This window comes from Pezoporus flaviventris, unplaced genomic scaffold (genome assembly GCF_033815535.1).
Source record: "Pezoporus flaviventris isolate CSIRO_AGI_PZ_B2104156 unplaced genomic scaffold, CSIRO_AGI_Pfla_v1 ptg000228l, whole genome shotgun sequence".
Lineage (NCBI taxonomy): Eukaryota > Metazoa > Chordata > Aves > Psittaciformes > Psittacidae > Pezoporus > Pezoporus flaviventris.
This window is the reverse complement of record NW_026892776.1, coordinates 1,109,726-1,125,090: the sequence shown is the minus strand read 5'-3', so window position 1 is coordinate 1,125,090 and position 15,365 is coordinate 1,109,726. Positions and strand designations below refer to the sequence as shown.

At 54.2% G+C, this 15,365-nt stretch overlaps 2 protein-coding genes across 2 annotated transcripts; one reads left to right on the top strand and one right to left on the bottom strand.

The window, feature by feature from the left end:
- Nucleotides 1–977: 977 nt before the first annotated feature.
- LAMTOR5 (late endosomal/lysosomal adaptor, MAPK and MTOR activator 5) lies at nucleotides 978–3,200 on the bottom strand. The gene is made up of 4 exons (XM_061442571.1): nucleotides 3,081–3,200; nucleotides 2,834–2,895; nucleotides 2,322–2,439; nucleotides 978–1,355 (listed from the first exon to the last, which is right to left on the bottom strand). The coding sequence occupies exons 1-4, from the start codon at nucleotides 3,113–3,115 to the stop codon at nucleotides 1,295–1,297; spliced, it is 276 nt and encodes a 91-aa protein (XP_061298555.1). The 5' UTR covers nucleotides 3,116–3,200; the 3' UTR covers nucleotides 978–1,294.
- Nucleotides 3,201–6,189: 2,989 nt separating this feature from the next.
- On the top strand, nucleotides 6,190–11,064 carry PROK1 (prokineticin 1). Its single transcript, XM_061442570.1, has 3 exons — nucleotides 6,190–6,315; nucleotides 8,290–8,415; nucleotides 10,003–11,064. The coding sequence occupies exons 1-3, from the start codon at nucleotides 6,244–6,246 to the stop codon at nucleotides 10,120–10,122; spliced, it is 318 nt and encodes a 105-aa protein (XP_061298554.1). The 5' UTR covers nucleotides 6,190–6,243; the 3' UTR covers nucleotides 10,123–11,064.
- Nucleotides 11,065–15,365: the final 4,301 nt, after the last annotated feature.

Sequence of the window (15,365 nt, the reverse complement as noted above, 5' to 3'; positions counted from 1 at the left end):
CCAGCCGAGATGCTGGGCAGTGGAGCGGAGCAGCCACTCGAGCGGAGCTGTGGTTTGGCAGGGTTGGAGTTGGCTCCGTGCCTCTCCTGTAAACACGCACCAGCTCCTGGCTGAATAGAGCCCTCACGCTTCCTCCTCCGCCCCGTCGCGGGTGACCCATCACCCCCATCAGCATTCCTGAGGGCACATGAGCTTGTGGGATCACGATGGGGATCTCTGCTCCCTCCCTCGGCAGGGAGGGCACTGCCCCAGCTTGCGGGAGGAGCCAGGAGCCTGTGGAGGCTCTTTCCCTATAGCAGGACTTTCAATGCGCACTGAGCTTTTAAGTGCACTGGGGTCTGCAGGGAGCGTGGTTTAAGCACAGCAGCGGCTGTGAGGCTGTGAATGCTGCTGATAAACAGAGGTGCTCCTAGCAGCACAGCCCCAGCCCCGTGACCGCCCTTTTAACTCGGAGCCAGCCCCATTTCCTGGCTCGTGCTCTGCTGTGGAGCGTCCCCTTCACTGCACGCACGCTGCAGGCCTTCCACTGCCTCACACACAGGAAGCTTTTGAGTGTAGTTTTCCAAGGGGAAAGCCTTTGTGCAGGATTGTTTCCCTGCACCATTCCAAATGCCGGAATCTCTAAGAGGGAGAGAGGTCTGGATTTGTGATGCTGAACATCCATTAACAGTTCACACGGGGACCAGGCAGCCAGGACCACCGTGTGTAGGGCTGAACTTCAATCCAAGGCACAGTAAGCAAGTAACTTACACACAGGATGTTTAACTAGAGGAGGGTAAACATTTCCAAGGAGAAATTCCTTGGGAAGTGTTGGCACCTTGTCCCCTGGAGGAGCCTCCACTACTTCAAGTCTTGGTGCACTATTGGTCCCCTCCAGAGAAATGCTAGTGAAGGAGGGAGTGGGAGAAATCACCTCACTTGGCTTTGGAATCAGGGCAAAGCCACGGCCATGGTTTTCACAGCTGGAACAAAGGGAAGTAAAGGTTTTTTTTGCAGGTCATTTATTGATTCTTCCAACAACTAAAGCCACGCACACAAATACACCGTGTAGTATCTGATCATTACACAAGCTTGGTGAGTGAGCCCCGTTTCATCCTCAGCAGCACGAGTGCTAAAAGTGTGAGTGGGAGACCCCGATAGCTGCAGAAGGAGCTGGTTCAGTGGAGAGGGGGAGCTTTCGGCCCAGGTTTGGTACTGCAGGTGTGTTCTGGGCTCGAGCAACAAAGGAGGGAGGTTGTCCAGTGAGGAGGAGCTGGGCCGGGGAGGAGTGAAGCGCTGCACGGGTTCCTGGTGGTCAGGACGCCAGCTTATGGACTGCTACGGTGATGCTGTCGTGCTTCTGGATCATGATGTTCCTAGATCAAGAAAAGGCTGGGATGAGGAGGAGCCAACTTGGGTTGGAGAAGGGACAGGGGTATCAGTCAGTGTCTGCAGCACCTCCAGCTCAGCACTAGACCTACGGTTGCTGCATCTTTTCTGCTGGAGAAGTCTTTTCCTACAGCACTGACCGGCTCCAGCACTGGCTTTGCTATCTGTGGGGATCCCAAGTGGAAGAAAATAAAGCTGCAGTAACCACCACCCCTGAAAGGTTTCCTACTGCTGCTGCAGTTCCTGCTGCTTGAGCTCCCATGAATGTAGAGACTTCTAGATCCTGCCCCTCTACTCTGCTCTCATGAGCCCCCACTTGCAGCACTGGGTGCAGTTCTGGTGCCCTCAACATAAGGAGGACGTGGAGCTGTTGGAGCAAGGCCAGAGGAGGCCACAAGGGTGATCGGGGGCTGCAGCACCTCCTGTATGGAGCCAGGCTGAGAACACTGGGGCTGTTCAGCCTGAGGAAGAGAAGCTGCATGGAGACCTCAGAGCAGCTTCCAGTGTGTGAAGGGGGCTACAAGGATGCTGGAGAGGGACTCTTCATCAGGGACTGCAGTGATAGGACAGAGGGTGATGGGTTCAGACTGAAACAGGGCAAGTTCAGGTTGGATCTAAGGCAGAAGCTCTTCCCTGTGAGGGTGCTGAGGCGCTGGCACAGGGTGCCCAGAGAAGCTGTGGCTGCCCCATCCCTGGCAGTGTTCAAGGCCAGGTTGGACACAGGGGCTTGGAGCAAGCTGCTCTATGGAAGGGGTCCCTGCCCGTGGCAGGGGTTGGAGCTGGAGGAGCTTTAAGGTCCCTTCAACCCAAACCAGTCTGGGATTCTAATTCACATGCCCATGGCAGTCAGCACCTTCCCCCCATGGCTTCAGAGTTCCCCCAGTTCAGGTCAGCAAGAGGAGAGCCCCAGGGCAGACAAGGGGAAAAGCAGCAGCCGCTGGCTGGGAACTCACCCGCTGTCCGACTCCAGGCACACCACGGGGGTGTCGGTTGGGTCAGAGGTGAGCTTGGCTGCCTGCTGCGCGAGCACAGAGATGACACCGGCGTGCTCATCCGAGAGGGTTCCTCTGCCTGCGAGGGGGCAGACGCTGGCTGAAGCCACATCTCCCAGGAACAACCCCACTGAGAGAGGGCTGGACTGAATGACCTTTACAGACCCCTTCCGACCCAAACCATTCCCTGTGCCTCCACTTAAACAGATCCCCTCTGGAGCTGTGGGGGCCGCTCCTGCCTCCCTTTAGCACCGATGCAGCATCTCCCCCCACTGACGCCCTCAAACCACTGGAAGCCTGAATTCCAGCAGCACAAAGAGCAGGCTCAGCGCATGGTGCGGGGGGCAAGGCGAGTGCCACGGCGTGGCGGGGGCGCTTGGGGACACCCAAAGGCTGGTGGGAGGCTCCAGCCGCACAGGGCGCAGTGTGCCCCCCCCCCAGCCCTTGCCCTGCGGTGGGGCTCGGTTACTCACAGCCCAGGTTGAGCCCCTGCGAGTCCGTGCACAGGACGCCCACCACGGCCGGGCTCTTCATGCTGCGGGGGGAAGAGACACAGCGGCGGTGAGGCGAGGGCAGGCCGGCCGCGGCCCCCCTCCTGCCCCGCTGCGGCCCCACAGGCCCGGCCCCCCCCCCCCGGCCCGTCCCCGTCGGGTCCCCGCGGGCCCTGCCCCGCTCTCCCCGTCCCCGGTGCGGCTCCACCGGCCCAGCCCCGGTCCCTACGTGTCCTCCAAGTGCTGCTCCAGCGTCCCCTCCATCTTGCCGCGCCCCTTCACTTCCGCCCTCCCTGGCAGCGGCGTCGCTCCCGGAGACGGCGGCTCCGCAGGGCCAAAAGGCCTCGCCGCGCAAAGACCCCCTCCGGCTCGGCCGCGTCGGGCGGGGACCCGGGGTGCGCCCCAAGCAGCTCCCGGCGCGGAGCCTCCCGGGGTCTGTGGCATCAAGGAGCCGCTGCAGGCTCAGGCATGAGCCAGGCTGGGGGCTGGATGCGGGTCCGGACACTGCACCCCCGGCTGCCTTCCCCTGCCTGCCCCTGGGTGCGGTTCTTGGGGTTTGGGGGTTGTTCTCCCCTTTTCTCCACCCTTGTGCCCCCCACAGGGGTTTGTTCGTGTTTCCCTCCCGCCGCGCAGCAGCGCTGGGCTTTGAACGGCAAAACGCAGTTCCAGTGGTGGATTGGTGGCCCTGCACTGCCTTCCCCAGGTGGAGCATCCTCTCACAGCTGGACCACAGAGGGATGCAGGAACACGGGGGCGCACGCTGGCCTCGCTGATGGAACCCCCACTGCGCTCCTGATCCAGCTCTGGGGCAGCAGCGCGAGAGGGACGTGGAGCTGTTGGAGCGAGGCCAGAGGAGGCCATGGAGATGCTGTGAGGGCTGGAGCAGCTCTGCTCTGGAGCCAGGCTGAGAGAGCTGGGCTGGGGCAGCCTGGAGAAGAGAAGGCTCCTGAAGGGGAGACCTCAGAGCAGCTCCAGTGCCTGAAGGGGCTGCAGGAAAGCTGGAGAGGAGCTTGGGACAAGGGACGTAGGGACAGGCCAAGGGGAATGGCTTTAACCTGCCAGAGGGGAGACTGAGCTGAGCTCTTAGGCAGAAGTTCTTCCCTGTGAGGGTGCTGAGGCGCTGGCACAGGGTGCCCAGAGAAGCTGTGGCTGCCCCATCCCTGGCAGTGTTCAAGGGCAGGTTGGACACAGGGGCTTGGAGCAAGCTGCTCTATGGAAGGGGTCCCTGCCCGTGGCAGGGGTTGGAGCTGGAGGAGCTTTAAGGTCCCTTCCAACCCAAACCACTCCATGACTCTATGATTTACATTAGGAAGGGCCACTCTGGTCCGATGCCTGCAGTGCCGGGGTGGGAGGATCAGGACTCCCACCCTGCTCCCATGAGGCAGGAGGTGTTCAAAGCGATGCCCAGCCCGGCTTTCCTGCCAGGAGCCTCCCCCCAGAAAGGAGCCCCGCTGCCAGCAGAGAGTAGGAGGTAATTTATGGTGGCTGCATCGCAGAGCTCGGCGGCGCTAATAAAGTGCCAGCTAAAGCCGTTCCCGGCTGCGCCTGGCGATAGATCTTGCCTTGTCAGGTTGGCAAATTAAAATGTTATTGATGGGGGAAGTGCAGCAGCAGCTTAGATTTATTCATTACTCTCAATTCTAGTTTTCTTTCTCCTTCATCCAGCTGTAAACTCCTTTGGGCAGCGCTGGGAGCCCCAATCCCCACTGGCCAGTGGCTCCCCGCTGCATCCCACCCTGTTAGGATGGACTGAGATTCCCTTTCTTGTGTTACTCTTTTTCTCCCCAAGACAGGGCAAAAATGTGCCCGACAGAGGCTGGGGGCTGCATCCTCCCTGCCCCACCAGCATCTTCGCAAGGAAACCTCCCAGAACAATGCTCCCCACAGCTGGATTTATGGAAGGAGGGGCTCTGAGGAGAACTGGGATTACTTTGGTCAAGCCCAGGTGGAGGAGACTTTATGGAAGCAGCCGCATCAAAAGCAGTGCTGCTCTGTGGGCAGGGAAGTGATTAAATAGAAAGTTTAGCACTGGACTGATCCTCTACAAAAGGAACTCAGCAGAAAAGGCTGCTTTTGAACCATGTGGCTCCAAGCAAACCCTATTTCAAATCCCAACCCATCACCTTGGGCCATGTTTTCCCTCTGGCTGCTCCTGGTCCCTAATTTGCCTTCAAAGAACAGGTCCGACAAAGAGCAGCCCCAAAATCGGACTCAGGGGTGTTTGTTCCTCATTGGGAAAAGCCACAAGGGAATATATTTATAAACTCATAATGCTGATGAGGAGCCCCGATACGATGGGGATGGAACCTGGCAATGCAGGGCTGGGTCAGAATTGCAAGCTCAGCTTTATTTTTTGGGGGGAAATGGAGTTTTGCTTCCTGTTCTTGTGCAGAGGGTCTTAGCCATGATCTCTGCTTGCATGGCCCTGGCCAGCACAGCTCTGGCCGTTGGGAACTTAGTCTGGGAGTCCCAGCCAAATCCAGGCTGGACAGTGGGGTACCACTCTCTGTATGTTGGCCATGGAAAAGCAAAGGGGCCACATGGGAGGAACCTGCCCCAGCTCTATGGGGACATCGCATTTCAGAGGCTGCTGAGATTTCTTCCTCCTCTCCCACCTGATGGATGTGACTCTTGAGCCAGTGGGTGCTTTGCCGAGGCCCCCATCTCATCCCTTGCATCCTTCCAGGGTGTACAAATTGACAAAGAAGCTGGTAATTCCATCTTTTCCTGCTTTTTTAGCCACCTTAGCAATCCCTGGTCTTATTCCCTTGCGCTCCCAGGAGATGCACCAAATGCAATTTGAGGTATGGGGGATAGACACTTCAAACTATAAATCAACATATTTACACATTAGCTTCTGATTCAAACACACCCTCGTTACTTAAAAAAGATATTATTCCCTCTCTGCCTTCTTTTATCCTCACAAATAAATGCAGCCCAGCCTCTGTTTCTGCAGGATATTTATCACAGAGGCACATTATTACCCATTGCGCTCTTATGAGCCCACAAGTAGCAGGCTAACTTTAGTCTTGTGTGCTCTTTTAGCTGAACAATCGCAAAGTCTTAATTCAATTCTTAAGTACACCCATCAAGGGATAAATATGGATATAGAGGTGGACTTGGGAAATCCAGCTGTGTTGGCTTGGCTGAAAAATAACCCTGGGATGTGGCTGTGGGTGGGAGAGGTGGGGTTTTTATTCCCTTCCTCGGTGCTTTATTAATATTTCTCTTCCACCATTAGAGATTCAGGTCTCATCTGCTTCTTCTGAGATCATCAAGGGGGGGAAAAGAAAGCCCAGGGTGGTGGAGCTGGAAGGGGTTATATAGGGCGGGTGGTGAGGGGCTGCTGCAGAGCTTGGTGGCGCAGGGGAGACGGCTCCTGCCCCGGCACCATGGGCTGGATCCTGCAGACCCTCTGCTTGCTGCTGCTCATCTCCTCCTGCCCCTGCGCCGTTATCACCGGGGTAAGTGCCTCCTCTATCCCCTACCTGGGGGAGTCCTTATTCATTTCGATTATCTTGGGAATGAAGGCAGGAATTGATGCTTTTCAGTGCGTTGGTTTGGGTGCTTGTCCGAAGTTTATTACCTGGTTTTCCAGCACAGGGATGCTGTTCCCACAGCCAGCCCCAGCCCATGTGAGTGTAAAGTCACACCATTGAGCTGTTATTTCTGTTTCTCAGCGCTGTATCAGCCCTGCGTGTGGGAAAACAGGGCATTTGAGGAAGTTTTCCAGCAGGGAAAAAGCGCTGTATCTTCACAGGCATCCTCCAGAGCACATTCCCAACTGGGACAAGGGCTCCAGCACCCCAAATTGGCTTTCTCCCTCCTAAATTTAGAGAAGTGATGATGGGAGGTGAAGTGTGGGGATGCAAAGGAGAGCGGCAGCGCTGTGTCAATGGGCTGCTGGGGCTCAGCATGTCCCACAGCTCAGCGCTGCGGAGCAAGCGCTGGACCGAGGTGATGCCAGAAGCAAGAGGAGCGGCGAGTTTTGGGGACAGGATCCAGGCTTTGTGATCCTTCAGGAGTCCGGATGCTGGTTTCAGCAAACCAGGCTTGGATGAATCCCCCCCTTTTACGCTGGGCAGCAGAAAATCTTCTGTTTAAAACCAAGATGAGCTGTTTGTATCCCAGCTCCTCTCTGCCTCCCGGCTTTTCCCAGCTGGTGGGAATTCTGTGGCTGGCTTTGACTGGCTCTTGGCTCCTTTTTGCCCTCACAATCAGACCTCTTTCTTTCAAGCCTGTGATTCTCTTTGGCTGGATCTGCCCAACCTGGAGCTGCGAAGCCAAGGCGGGGGCAGCCACCTCCATCCAGGGCCAGGCAGACCTGGGCTGTCATTCCCAGGGCTTAAATGGCTCATGTTGAATAACCAGGGAGAAGAGGCTGCATGTGCCTGCAGCCCCTCTCAGCCCCTGTCAGTGCCCCTGGCTTTGCAGGTGAGGGTCCATCATTGCTGAGATTTCATTTTCAATGGTATTTGGTTCTTACAAGGTGGTTCGGATGCTCGAGGAGAATTAAATTCCCTTCAGGAAAGGGCAGCCCCTACAACAGCCCCTTATTGCCTCCCTGTGAGAGAGCAGCACCCTAAAATCGTGTTCTTTCCATTGCTCTCATGGGCTTTTCCCCAATTCCCACACCTCCTTTTCCATATGAGCCACGGACTTGTGGCTGAGAGCTCCTGTGATAGCGGTACCCTAAAAAGGAGGTGATCCCATTTGGGGTTTGGATGAGCCCCATTGGTTCTTCCTGTGCTACCCTAAGGAGAATGGGTTGGAGCAGGGGTTGGGGGTGCAATGAGCTGCTCTTGTGATGGCCAACACAGCCTGGGGAGCAAAATGGGACCTGTTTCTTGCTTGATGTTGCCCCCATCCCCTCTTCTGACCGTCCTCATGGGCTTCCAGGTGTGGTGGTGAGCTGGTGCAGCATTTGCATCTGTGCCTCAGTTTCCCCATCCCAGGAGAAGAGGTTTCTGATTCCCATTTCCCACCTGCCTTGGGTGGAAGAGGCTGAGTCATTGGCATTACTCTCTATTAACAAAAAAAAGGCCCCCAGAATGGGCATGTGCATTATTTAGCAGGTTTTACAGGCTCAGACAGGTGATGGCTGTGCACGATGGACAAGGAGCTTACCCTCAGCGCCGCCGCTCTAACTTGGCACCAAGTCTGCTTTTAAGTTGGGCAGCGGCAAACTTCTCCCCTGTGTGTCCCAGCCCCGCACGCACCAGGGGCATCCCCCTTCATTCTGCAAACCCCAGCACCACAACCCCTGCCCTGCCCCGAAACCTCCCCAGCTCAACCCTCAATGGGACCTGTTGTTCCCCTTCTCCCTTAAATCCCCAGCCGGGGCTTACACCCAGGGGCCGTTTCTCCCCTGGCCCCTTCCAGAAGTGGGAGAGGGATGTTTTCCCAGGAGATTCCACTCACATCATGCCTCTGCCCAGGCCTGCGAGCGGGACCTGCAGTGCGGCAGCGGGACCTGCTGCGCCGTCAGCCTGTGGCTGCGGGGGCTGCGGATGTGCACCCCCCTGGGGCAGGAGGGGGACGAGTGCCACCCCTTCAGTCACAAGGTACCAGCATGGGGGTGCTCACTGGGGGCTGGGGTGGGGGATAAGGACTGGGAAAAGGGGGTTGGGGTTGGGTGGGGTGGATTTGGGGTGAAGCACTGGGCAGCATCATCAGGGTCTCTTCATCAGGGACTGTTGCTGCTGCAGTTCCTGCTGCCTGAGCTCCCATGAATGTAGAGACTTCTAGATCCTGCCCCTCTACTCTGCTCTCATGATACCCCACTTGCAACACTGGGTGCAGTTCTGGTGCCCTCAACATAAGGAGGACGTGGAGCTGTTGGAGCAAGGCCAGAGGAGGCCACGAGGGTGATCAGGGGCTGGAGCACCTCCTGTGTGGAGCCAGGCTGAGAACATTGGGGCTGTTCAGCCTGGAGAAGAGAAGCTGCGTGGAGACCTCAGAGCAGCTTCCAGTGTCTGAAGGGGGCTACAAGGATGCTGGAGAGGGACTCTTCATCAGGGACTGGAGTGACAGGACAAGAGGTGATGGGTTCAGACTGAAACAGGGGAAGTTCAGGTTGGATCTAAGGCAGAAGCTCTTCCCTGTGAGGGTGCTGAGGCGCTGGCACAGGGTGCCCAGAGAAGCTGTGGCTGCCCCATCCCTGGCAGTGTTCAAGGCCAGGTTGGACACAGGGGCTTGGAGCAAGCTGCTCTATGGAAGGGGTCCCTGCCCGTGGCAGGGCTTGGAGCTGGAGGAGCTTTAAGCTCCCTTCCAACCCAAGCCATTCTATGGTTCCATGATCATGGTGGTTCCTTACCTCAGACAGCATTCGTAACAGCTGCTGCCTGTACAGACTTCCCTGCTTTCAGTGTTCCACAGTCATTGCCTACATGGCTTTCATAACATCCTGCACCTCTGGTTTTCCTTTCAAGGGGCAGATCTGTGGTCAAAGATTATCCAGACCTAACACACATTGCCTGACCAAAAGTCTGCTAAAGGAGTTCTCAGAACTGATTAGATATTGGCAAGGTCCTTAAGGAGCAAAGCAAAGAGATGCTTCATAGCAGGACAAGTAGGAACAACAGAGCTGGTTTCAGCCTCTGAAGTATTTTGAGCACCCCCCTGCCTTTCTGTTCCGGCCTTAATCCTCAGGATGCCCCATGGGTGCTGCAGACCTTGGCTCAGAGCTGGGACCGAGCTGCCTGGCCCATTCATTTCCATGAAGAGCACCAGCCACGCTGCTCCAAATTGGGTTGTAAAAGCTCTGCCAAGCGTGGCAAAGCCGAGTTAATGCCACAGAGCTGCCCCAGCGCCGTGATTTCTGTCTGATAAGAACCCCCAGCTCACTGGGATTAGCCCCAAGCGTGACACTGCTGCAATCCCTCATCCGTGGGGGTGTAGCAGCAGCAGCCCAGCCTGGCGGGGAGCATCCCTCTCCGTGCTCTTGTATTGATTTGGCATGGTGGGAGCCAGATTGAAGGATGCTGAGGCTCCTGCTCACACGAGGAAGGAGCAACAGGTTTCAGAGGGATCCGAGACTCATCGCAGGCGTATCCCTATTAAACCTCTGAGAAGAGCCAGAGGTTTTCTTGGGGCTTTGATCCCATTTGATACTGTTCTGACGTCCTCATCTCTCCCGTCTCTCTCCACAGGTCCCTTTCTTCGGGAAGCGCCAGCACCACACCTGCCCCTGTTCACCCAACCTCATCTGCTCCAGGTTCCTCGACAGCCGCTACCGCTGCTCCGTCAACTTCAAGAACATTGATTTTTAGGGTGATGCTTCTTGTTCTCCATCCGTGAGCCCCCAGCACCCATTTCTTGCCCTCTTCCATCACCATTGGGTGCCCACATAGTGCCAGGCAACCTTAAAAGTGCTTTTCCAAGGTAGAAAGTGTTGTTATAAACTGTATGTTATATAGGGAAACTGAGGCACGGTCAGGCCAAACTGATGTGGCATGTGGCTCTGCCCCAGCCTTTAGCAGATTCTGACTCCAGCATCCTCTGGATGGAAGGACAGTGTGTGTGTGCCAAATGTCTGTGGCCCCAGAAATCCCTTTCGTAAGGGATTTGCAACTCCTACTGGATAAATAATTCCTGTAATGATAATTTCCATTGTGATATTGCCCGACCGTGTCTTATCCGTGTGTTTCTTCCCTGGAAGCAGCTCTTCAAGGTGGTGATGAATGGTCTAACATAGCCTGCAATTAAAAGGAGCCACACTCAAGTAGCTGTGGGGAATTAAGGACTGGGTTTTCCCAACGTTCCAGCAATGCAGTGTGTTTGGCAGAGGCCGAGGCAGGGTGCCAGGTGGGGGTCTTTGGGGTCTTTTGGCCTCAGCACCTGCCTGTGGCTCAGACACCGTATGAGGACTGGAGGCTTCTCTATGTCAGCTGAACTTGAGAAGGGAATGGGCTACTCAGGTTACCTTCCTAATAAAAGTGATCCCAGACACGTGCTTTCAGTTTCCCCCTGAAATAGATACTGTGAAAAACTTGTGTATCATCACTTGCGCTTCCCTCCTGCTTCTTAGAGCAACCCCTGGCAAGAAAAAACACAAAGAAATAAATAAGAATTATCAGCATTTACAGCTGATTCCCAAAAAAATCCCGCAAAACATCCCAATCAGTTTCCTTTTAAGCAATGCTTGAACACAAAACTTCTTCTGGGGCTTTGAATATGTTCAATGCTAGCTCTGGAAAGCCCTTGGGGTTTGGTGCTGGGAGCTGTGGCTCTCCTCTCTGGGCCTTCCTTGTTTGGTGGGTTTGGGTGGATTTTGGTTGTAGAGCAGCAACGGTTTCTATTTCTAAAGACCCCAAAGACCCCCAAATGCATGCGTGTGGCAGACGCTGGGTTTTCATGGGGAGTGAAGTAAATGAGATTTGGTGTTTGATGCTGGGTGAAAGCTGTCCTGCCCTTGTTTCTCCCTCCAGGAATACTGCACATTTGGTGACAATAAACCACTGCAACGACCAGATTCATCCTATCTGGGTGGTTTTTTACACAGCAGAAGTTTTGCTTCTTCCTTGCAAAAGAAGAACCCTGCAGTGGGGATGCTGCAGCTGCCCCGGCCCGTTGCTCAGCACTGGGACCATGGTAGAAGTGTCTGGGGGACACCCTGGATTGCTGGATAGAAAGGGGTTCACCACATCAATATGGGGGGAAGAAGTCAAGAAAATCATGGAATCCCAGAGTGGTTTGTGTTGAGGGGACCTTAAAGCTCCTCCAGCTCCAACCCCTGCCACGAACAGGGACCCCTTCCATAGAGCAGCTTGCTCCAAGCCCCTGTGGCCAACCTGGCCTTGAACACTGCCAGAAAAGCACAATATTTCATAACAATGTTAAAAAAAATCTATAGTTTCATGGTTTGGGTTTCTTTGATTAAGCTGATTCCTTTGTGCCCTCGCATCATGAGGTTTTTACACATCCACAGCTGTGTATGTGTGGAAGTGATGTCTCATTTCAGTTTCCATAGTTTAGAGCAATCCGGTCACTTAGTTGTTTCTCCAGAAAGAATCTCTATTAAATGCCCCTTTCCCAGTAATGAACCACTCTGTGCTATGAGATGGCCTGGAAACAACAGCTAATCCTCACTTATGGTCTTTACTGCTATGCAAAACAACAGCCAAAACCTGATTTATTTATCTGATGTTCATTTTCCCCCACAGTGCTCAGGGTGGTTCCTTCTCTAATTTGGTTTCATTGCTTTGATGCAGGAGATTGACAAGGAAATTACCTCCATCCATGGAAAACCCTATTAAAAACTGAGTTTGGTTCTTTCCTCCTCTGCAGCTGCAATGAACACGCTCAGCAGGTGACAAGGAGAGAGATCCAAGAGTCCAATAGTCCTTGCTGCTGCTTCATTTCTCCTGTGCTGAGGGCTAAGGGGCTGTTTGCATTCGTTATTGATAAATGAGGCTCCATCACTGATGGGGATGGGAGATTGCTTACCTGATGTGGACGGGATGCAGAGGGAGCGATCCAGAGGTCACATAGCACTGCTGGAGGGTGGGAATCCCTCATGCCCAAGCACAAGAGGGACCCAAGCCTGGATTTTTACCTCGGCTCCATCATAGGAATTTTCTCATTGTTATGAGCAAGAAAAACGAGCCTGGTGCAGAGGGAACTGTGGGTCTGAGGGTCAGCAACACATGGAGCAGCCCCTGCCAGGATGGACAAGACACAGCAGGAGCACCCGCGGGCTGTAGCTGTCCTATCGATGAGTGGAATGGGAGAGGGAAGCCGTGGCCTTATTCCTGGCAGGACCAACAGCCCAAATGCTGTTGGGAGGCAGCTCCTACACCCTCCTGGCATGCCTATTCTGCACTGGTGCCAAGAGGCCCTGGCAAATGCCATCCTGCAATGGGCTTCCTGCATGAGAGCATCCCCCATGGCCAAAGCATCCCTGCCCACATCTGCGTTTACACATGCAATAAAGAAACAAACCAGCTAAAAGCTTCCGAGCAGGAATTAGAGAGGGGCAAACACGTATTGGGGCTGGCTACATGCCGGGAAAAGTCTATCCTGGAGTGCCATCTCGTGGCTGCGGTGCCAGCACTGTGCTCCTGTACATTGAGGAAGCGCAGGAATAGCAGCCTGGTGGCAAAAGGATGCTCCAGGGCTTGCTCGGAGATAGCGGCTCTAAGGAGGAGGGAGACGCTTCTAAGTGACAAATACTTCACATGTGACCAGAGTCCAACGTGCTCCAGGGATAAAAAGCAGCCAGGGCATCATCCTGATAAAGCAAAGAGGGTTTCTTTTGTCTTCTTTTCTTCTTTTTCTATGGCAGCACAGAATTTCAAGTGGGAATTCAGGCTGTGCGTGTGCTGGATGACATGACAGATTGGCTCATTAGGGCTTGACTCAAGAATAGCACAGTTACTAAGAGATTTCTATGGATTTCATTGAGCTTTGGGCCTCTATTTAGGAAGGTGCTAAGCTGCAAATTGTGTGGGATAATGGATTTTCTGGCAGGTTTTCGTCAAGCACCAGCTGAGTGTTGGCACTGGGTATTCATAGCCTGGTTTTCCTCCTCTTCACTTTAGGATGAACTAGAAACAAGCTATTGTGGCTGGAGAATTTTAATGCCTGACCCTGAGAGGATCCCCCTCAGACCTGGCCTCCTGCAGCGGACAGTGTGAGCCAGACTGCTGGGGAAGCAGCTGCACTGGAGTTCTGGAGCTCTTGAATGTCCCAGGTCTCAACCCAGCCCCATGATTTCCAGCATGGAGCAGCCCAAAGCCAAGGACAAAAAGCTGAGTCCAAATAAACAGGATTTTCTGCATGCCAGACTTCGAAGCATCTATTCTTTTATTTGAGAATAAAGTTTACAAGTTAATGAGAATCAGGTTGTCCGTCCATCCATCCATCCATCCATCCATCCATCCATCCATCCATCCATCCATCCATTCCAGTCCCTGTTTGCTAGGGGAGCAGAAGCAGTAAAGATGAGCTCATTGCTGACCAGGATGAGCTCTAAAAAATATCAAAGAAGGAGGAAAAGGAGAAAACCTGCTGTGAAATAGAAACAACGACATGGCAGAGCTGCTAGAGGGGATTGAGGGATGAATGGAGAGGAGCTGAATGTCTCAGGGTGCTGCTCTCCCAGATGTGCGTCCTCCAGCTGTCCCCACAGATGGTAACTTGAAAATGATGGCACTGAGATGAAACAGCTCTCACAGCTCCTGCTCCTGGCTGGGATGATGTCCTGGGTTCAGCAGTAGCAGTCATGTTTTTTCCTTTGTGTTAGCTGGTGCAGTGCTGTGTTTTGACTTCTAGTTTTGAGAACAGCGTTGGTGAAGCCGATGTTTTCGGTTGTTGCTAAGTGATGTTTACCCTGACCAAGGACTCTGTGAGGCTCATGCTCTGCCAGGGAGGAGGGGAAGCTGTGAGGAAGCAGAGACGGGGCGCCTGACCCGGGCTAGCCGGGGAGGTATTCCATACCACAGCACGTCATGCCCGGGGTGGGGGGTAACTGGGAGTTACCCGGAAGGACAGGGGCTTCCGGGTGGAACTCGTTTTCTTGGCCGGTGGTATCGTATTCTCTTCCCTTGTTATTTTCCCTTATCATTGTTTTAGCTGATAGTAGCGGTGGTGATTTGTTGCTGGACTGTTCTTGTCTCAACCCGTAGGAGTTGCACTCTCTCGATCCTCCTCCCCGTTCCTCCGGGAGCGGGGAAGGGGAGAGCCCCGGTGCAGGGAGGGGGGGGGAGACGAACACGGACCTTGATTGTTGTCAGCTTGGCACCACTCACTGGGAGTGAGTGAACAAGTTACCTGACTGGGTTTAAACCACGACAGATGACTCTGTGGGATTTGTAAGGTGAGGACGAGGATGGTGGAAGGATGGGGAAAAGCTCAGGTCAAAAGGGGGATTTGTCTCCTGAAGTTGTGCTGGTCATGACCCAGATCCATCTCTCTGGGGTGCCAAAGACCTCGTCGCAGAAAGCCAGCCCACAAAAAGACCCAATCCACCCCCCAAATAACAACCCTCCCAGCCCAGGATTGCAGGATTTCTGCATGGGGAAAAATCCCAGCAAGCCCAAAGTCATGTTTTCCAACAGAGCAGGAATAAACCCCAAATATAAACCCCATCTTTCACCACTCCGTTCTGAATGAAACCGCAAAGCAGAGATGCTGGCACATTGTGTAACGATCATATTGAATCTTTAGGAGATGAGACATCAAGTATAACAGATGTGGGATAGAAAAGCGGATGTGTAGACACTGCTTGAGAAACTGTGATTTTAATGTAGGCAGAAACATCAGCAAAAGCCAAGCGAAACAGCGAAGCTGGAACAAAATGTTTTCGGAAGGAAACCTGCTGGCATTAGAGGGAACGGCAAAATGATCTGGTGCTGGTTTCTCCCTTCCGAAGTGCTGATGGAAATGTGCAGGGTGCAGAGAACCACAAGTGCCTTTTCACGGTGGGAAGCTGAGCCGTCGAGATACCTCAGCCCTCGTTGCTCTGTGCCCCACTGGCAGCAATGTAAGTGACAATCAAAGCCACGAGGGCTTT

Coding starts and splice junctions, on each gene's coding strand:
- LAMTOR5 (XM_061442571.1), bottom strand. CDS start 3,115: ATGGAGGGGACGCTGGAGCAGCACTTGGAGGACAC. Junction 2,896..3,080: donor GAGCAGCACTTGGAGGACAC/GTAGGGACCGGG, acceptor TTCCCCCCGCAG/CATGAAGAGCCCGGCCGTGG. Junction 1,356..2,321: donor TGCCTGGAGTCGGACAGCGG/GTGAGTTCCCAG, acceptor TTCTTGATCTAG/GAACATCATGATCCAGAAGC.
- PROK1 (XM_061442570.1), top strand. CDS start 6,244: ATGGGCTGGATCCTGCAGACCCTCTGCTTGCTGCTGCTCATCTCCTCC. Junction 6,316..8,289: donor CCTGCGCCGTTATCACCGGG/GTAAGTGCCTCC, acceptor GCCTCTGCCCAG/GCCTGCGAGCGGGACCTGCA. Junction 8,416..10,002: donor GCCACCCCTTCAGTCACAAG/GTACCAGCATGG, acceptor CTCTCTCCACAG/GTCCCTTTCTTCGGGAAGCG.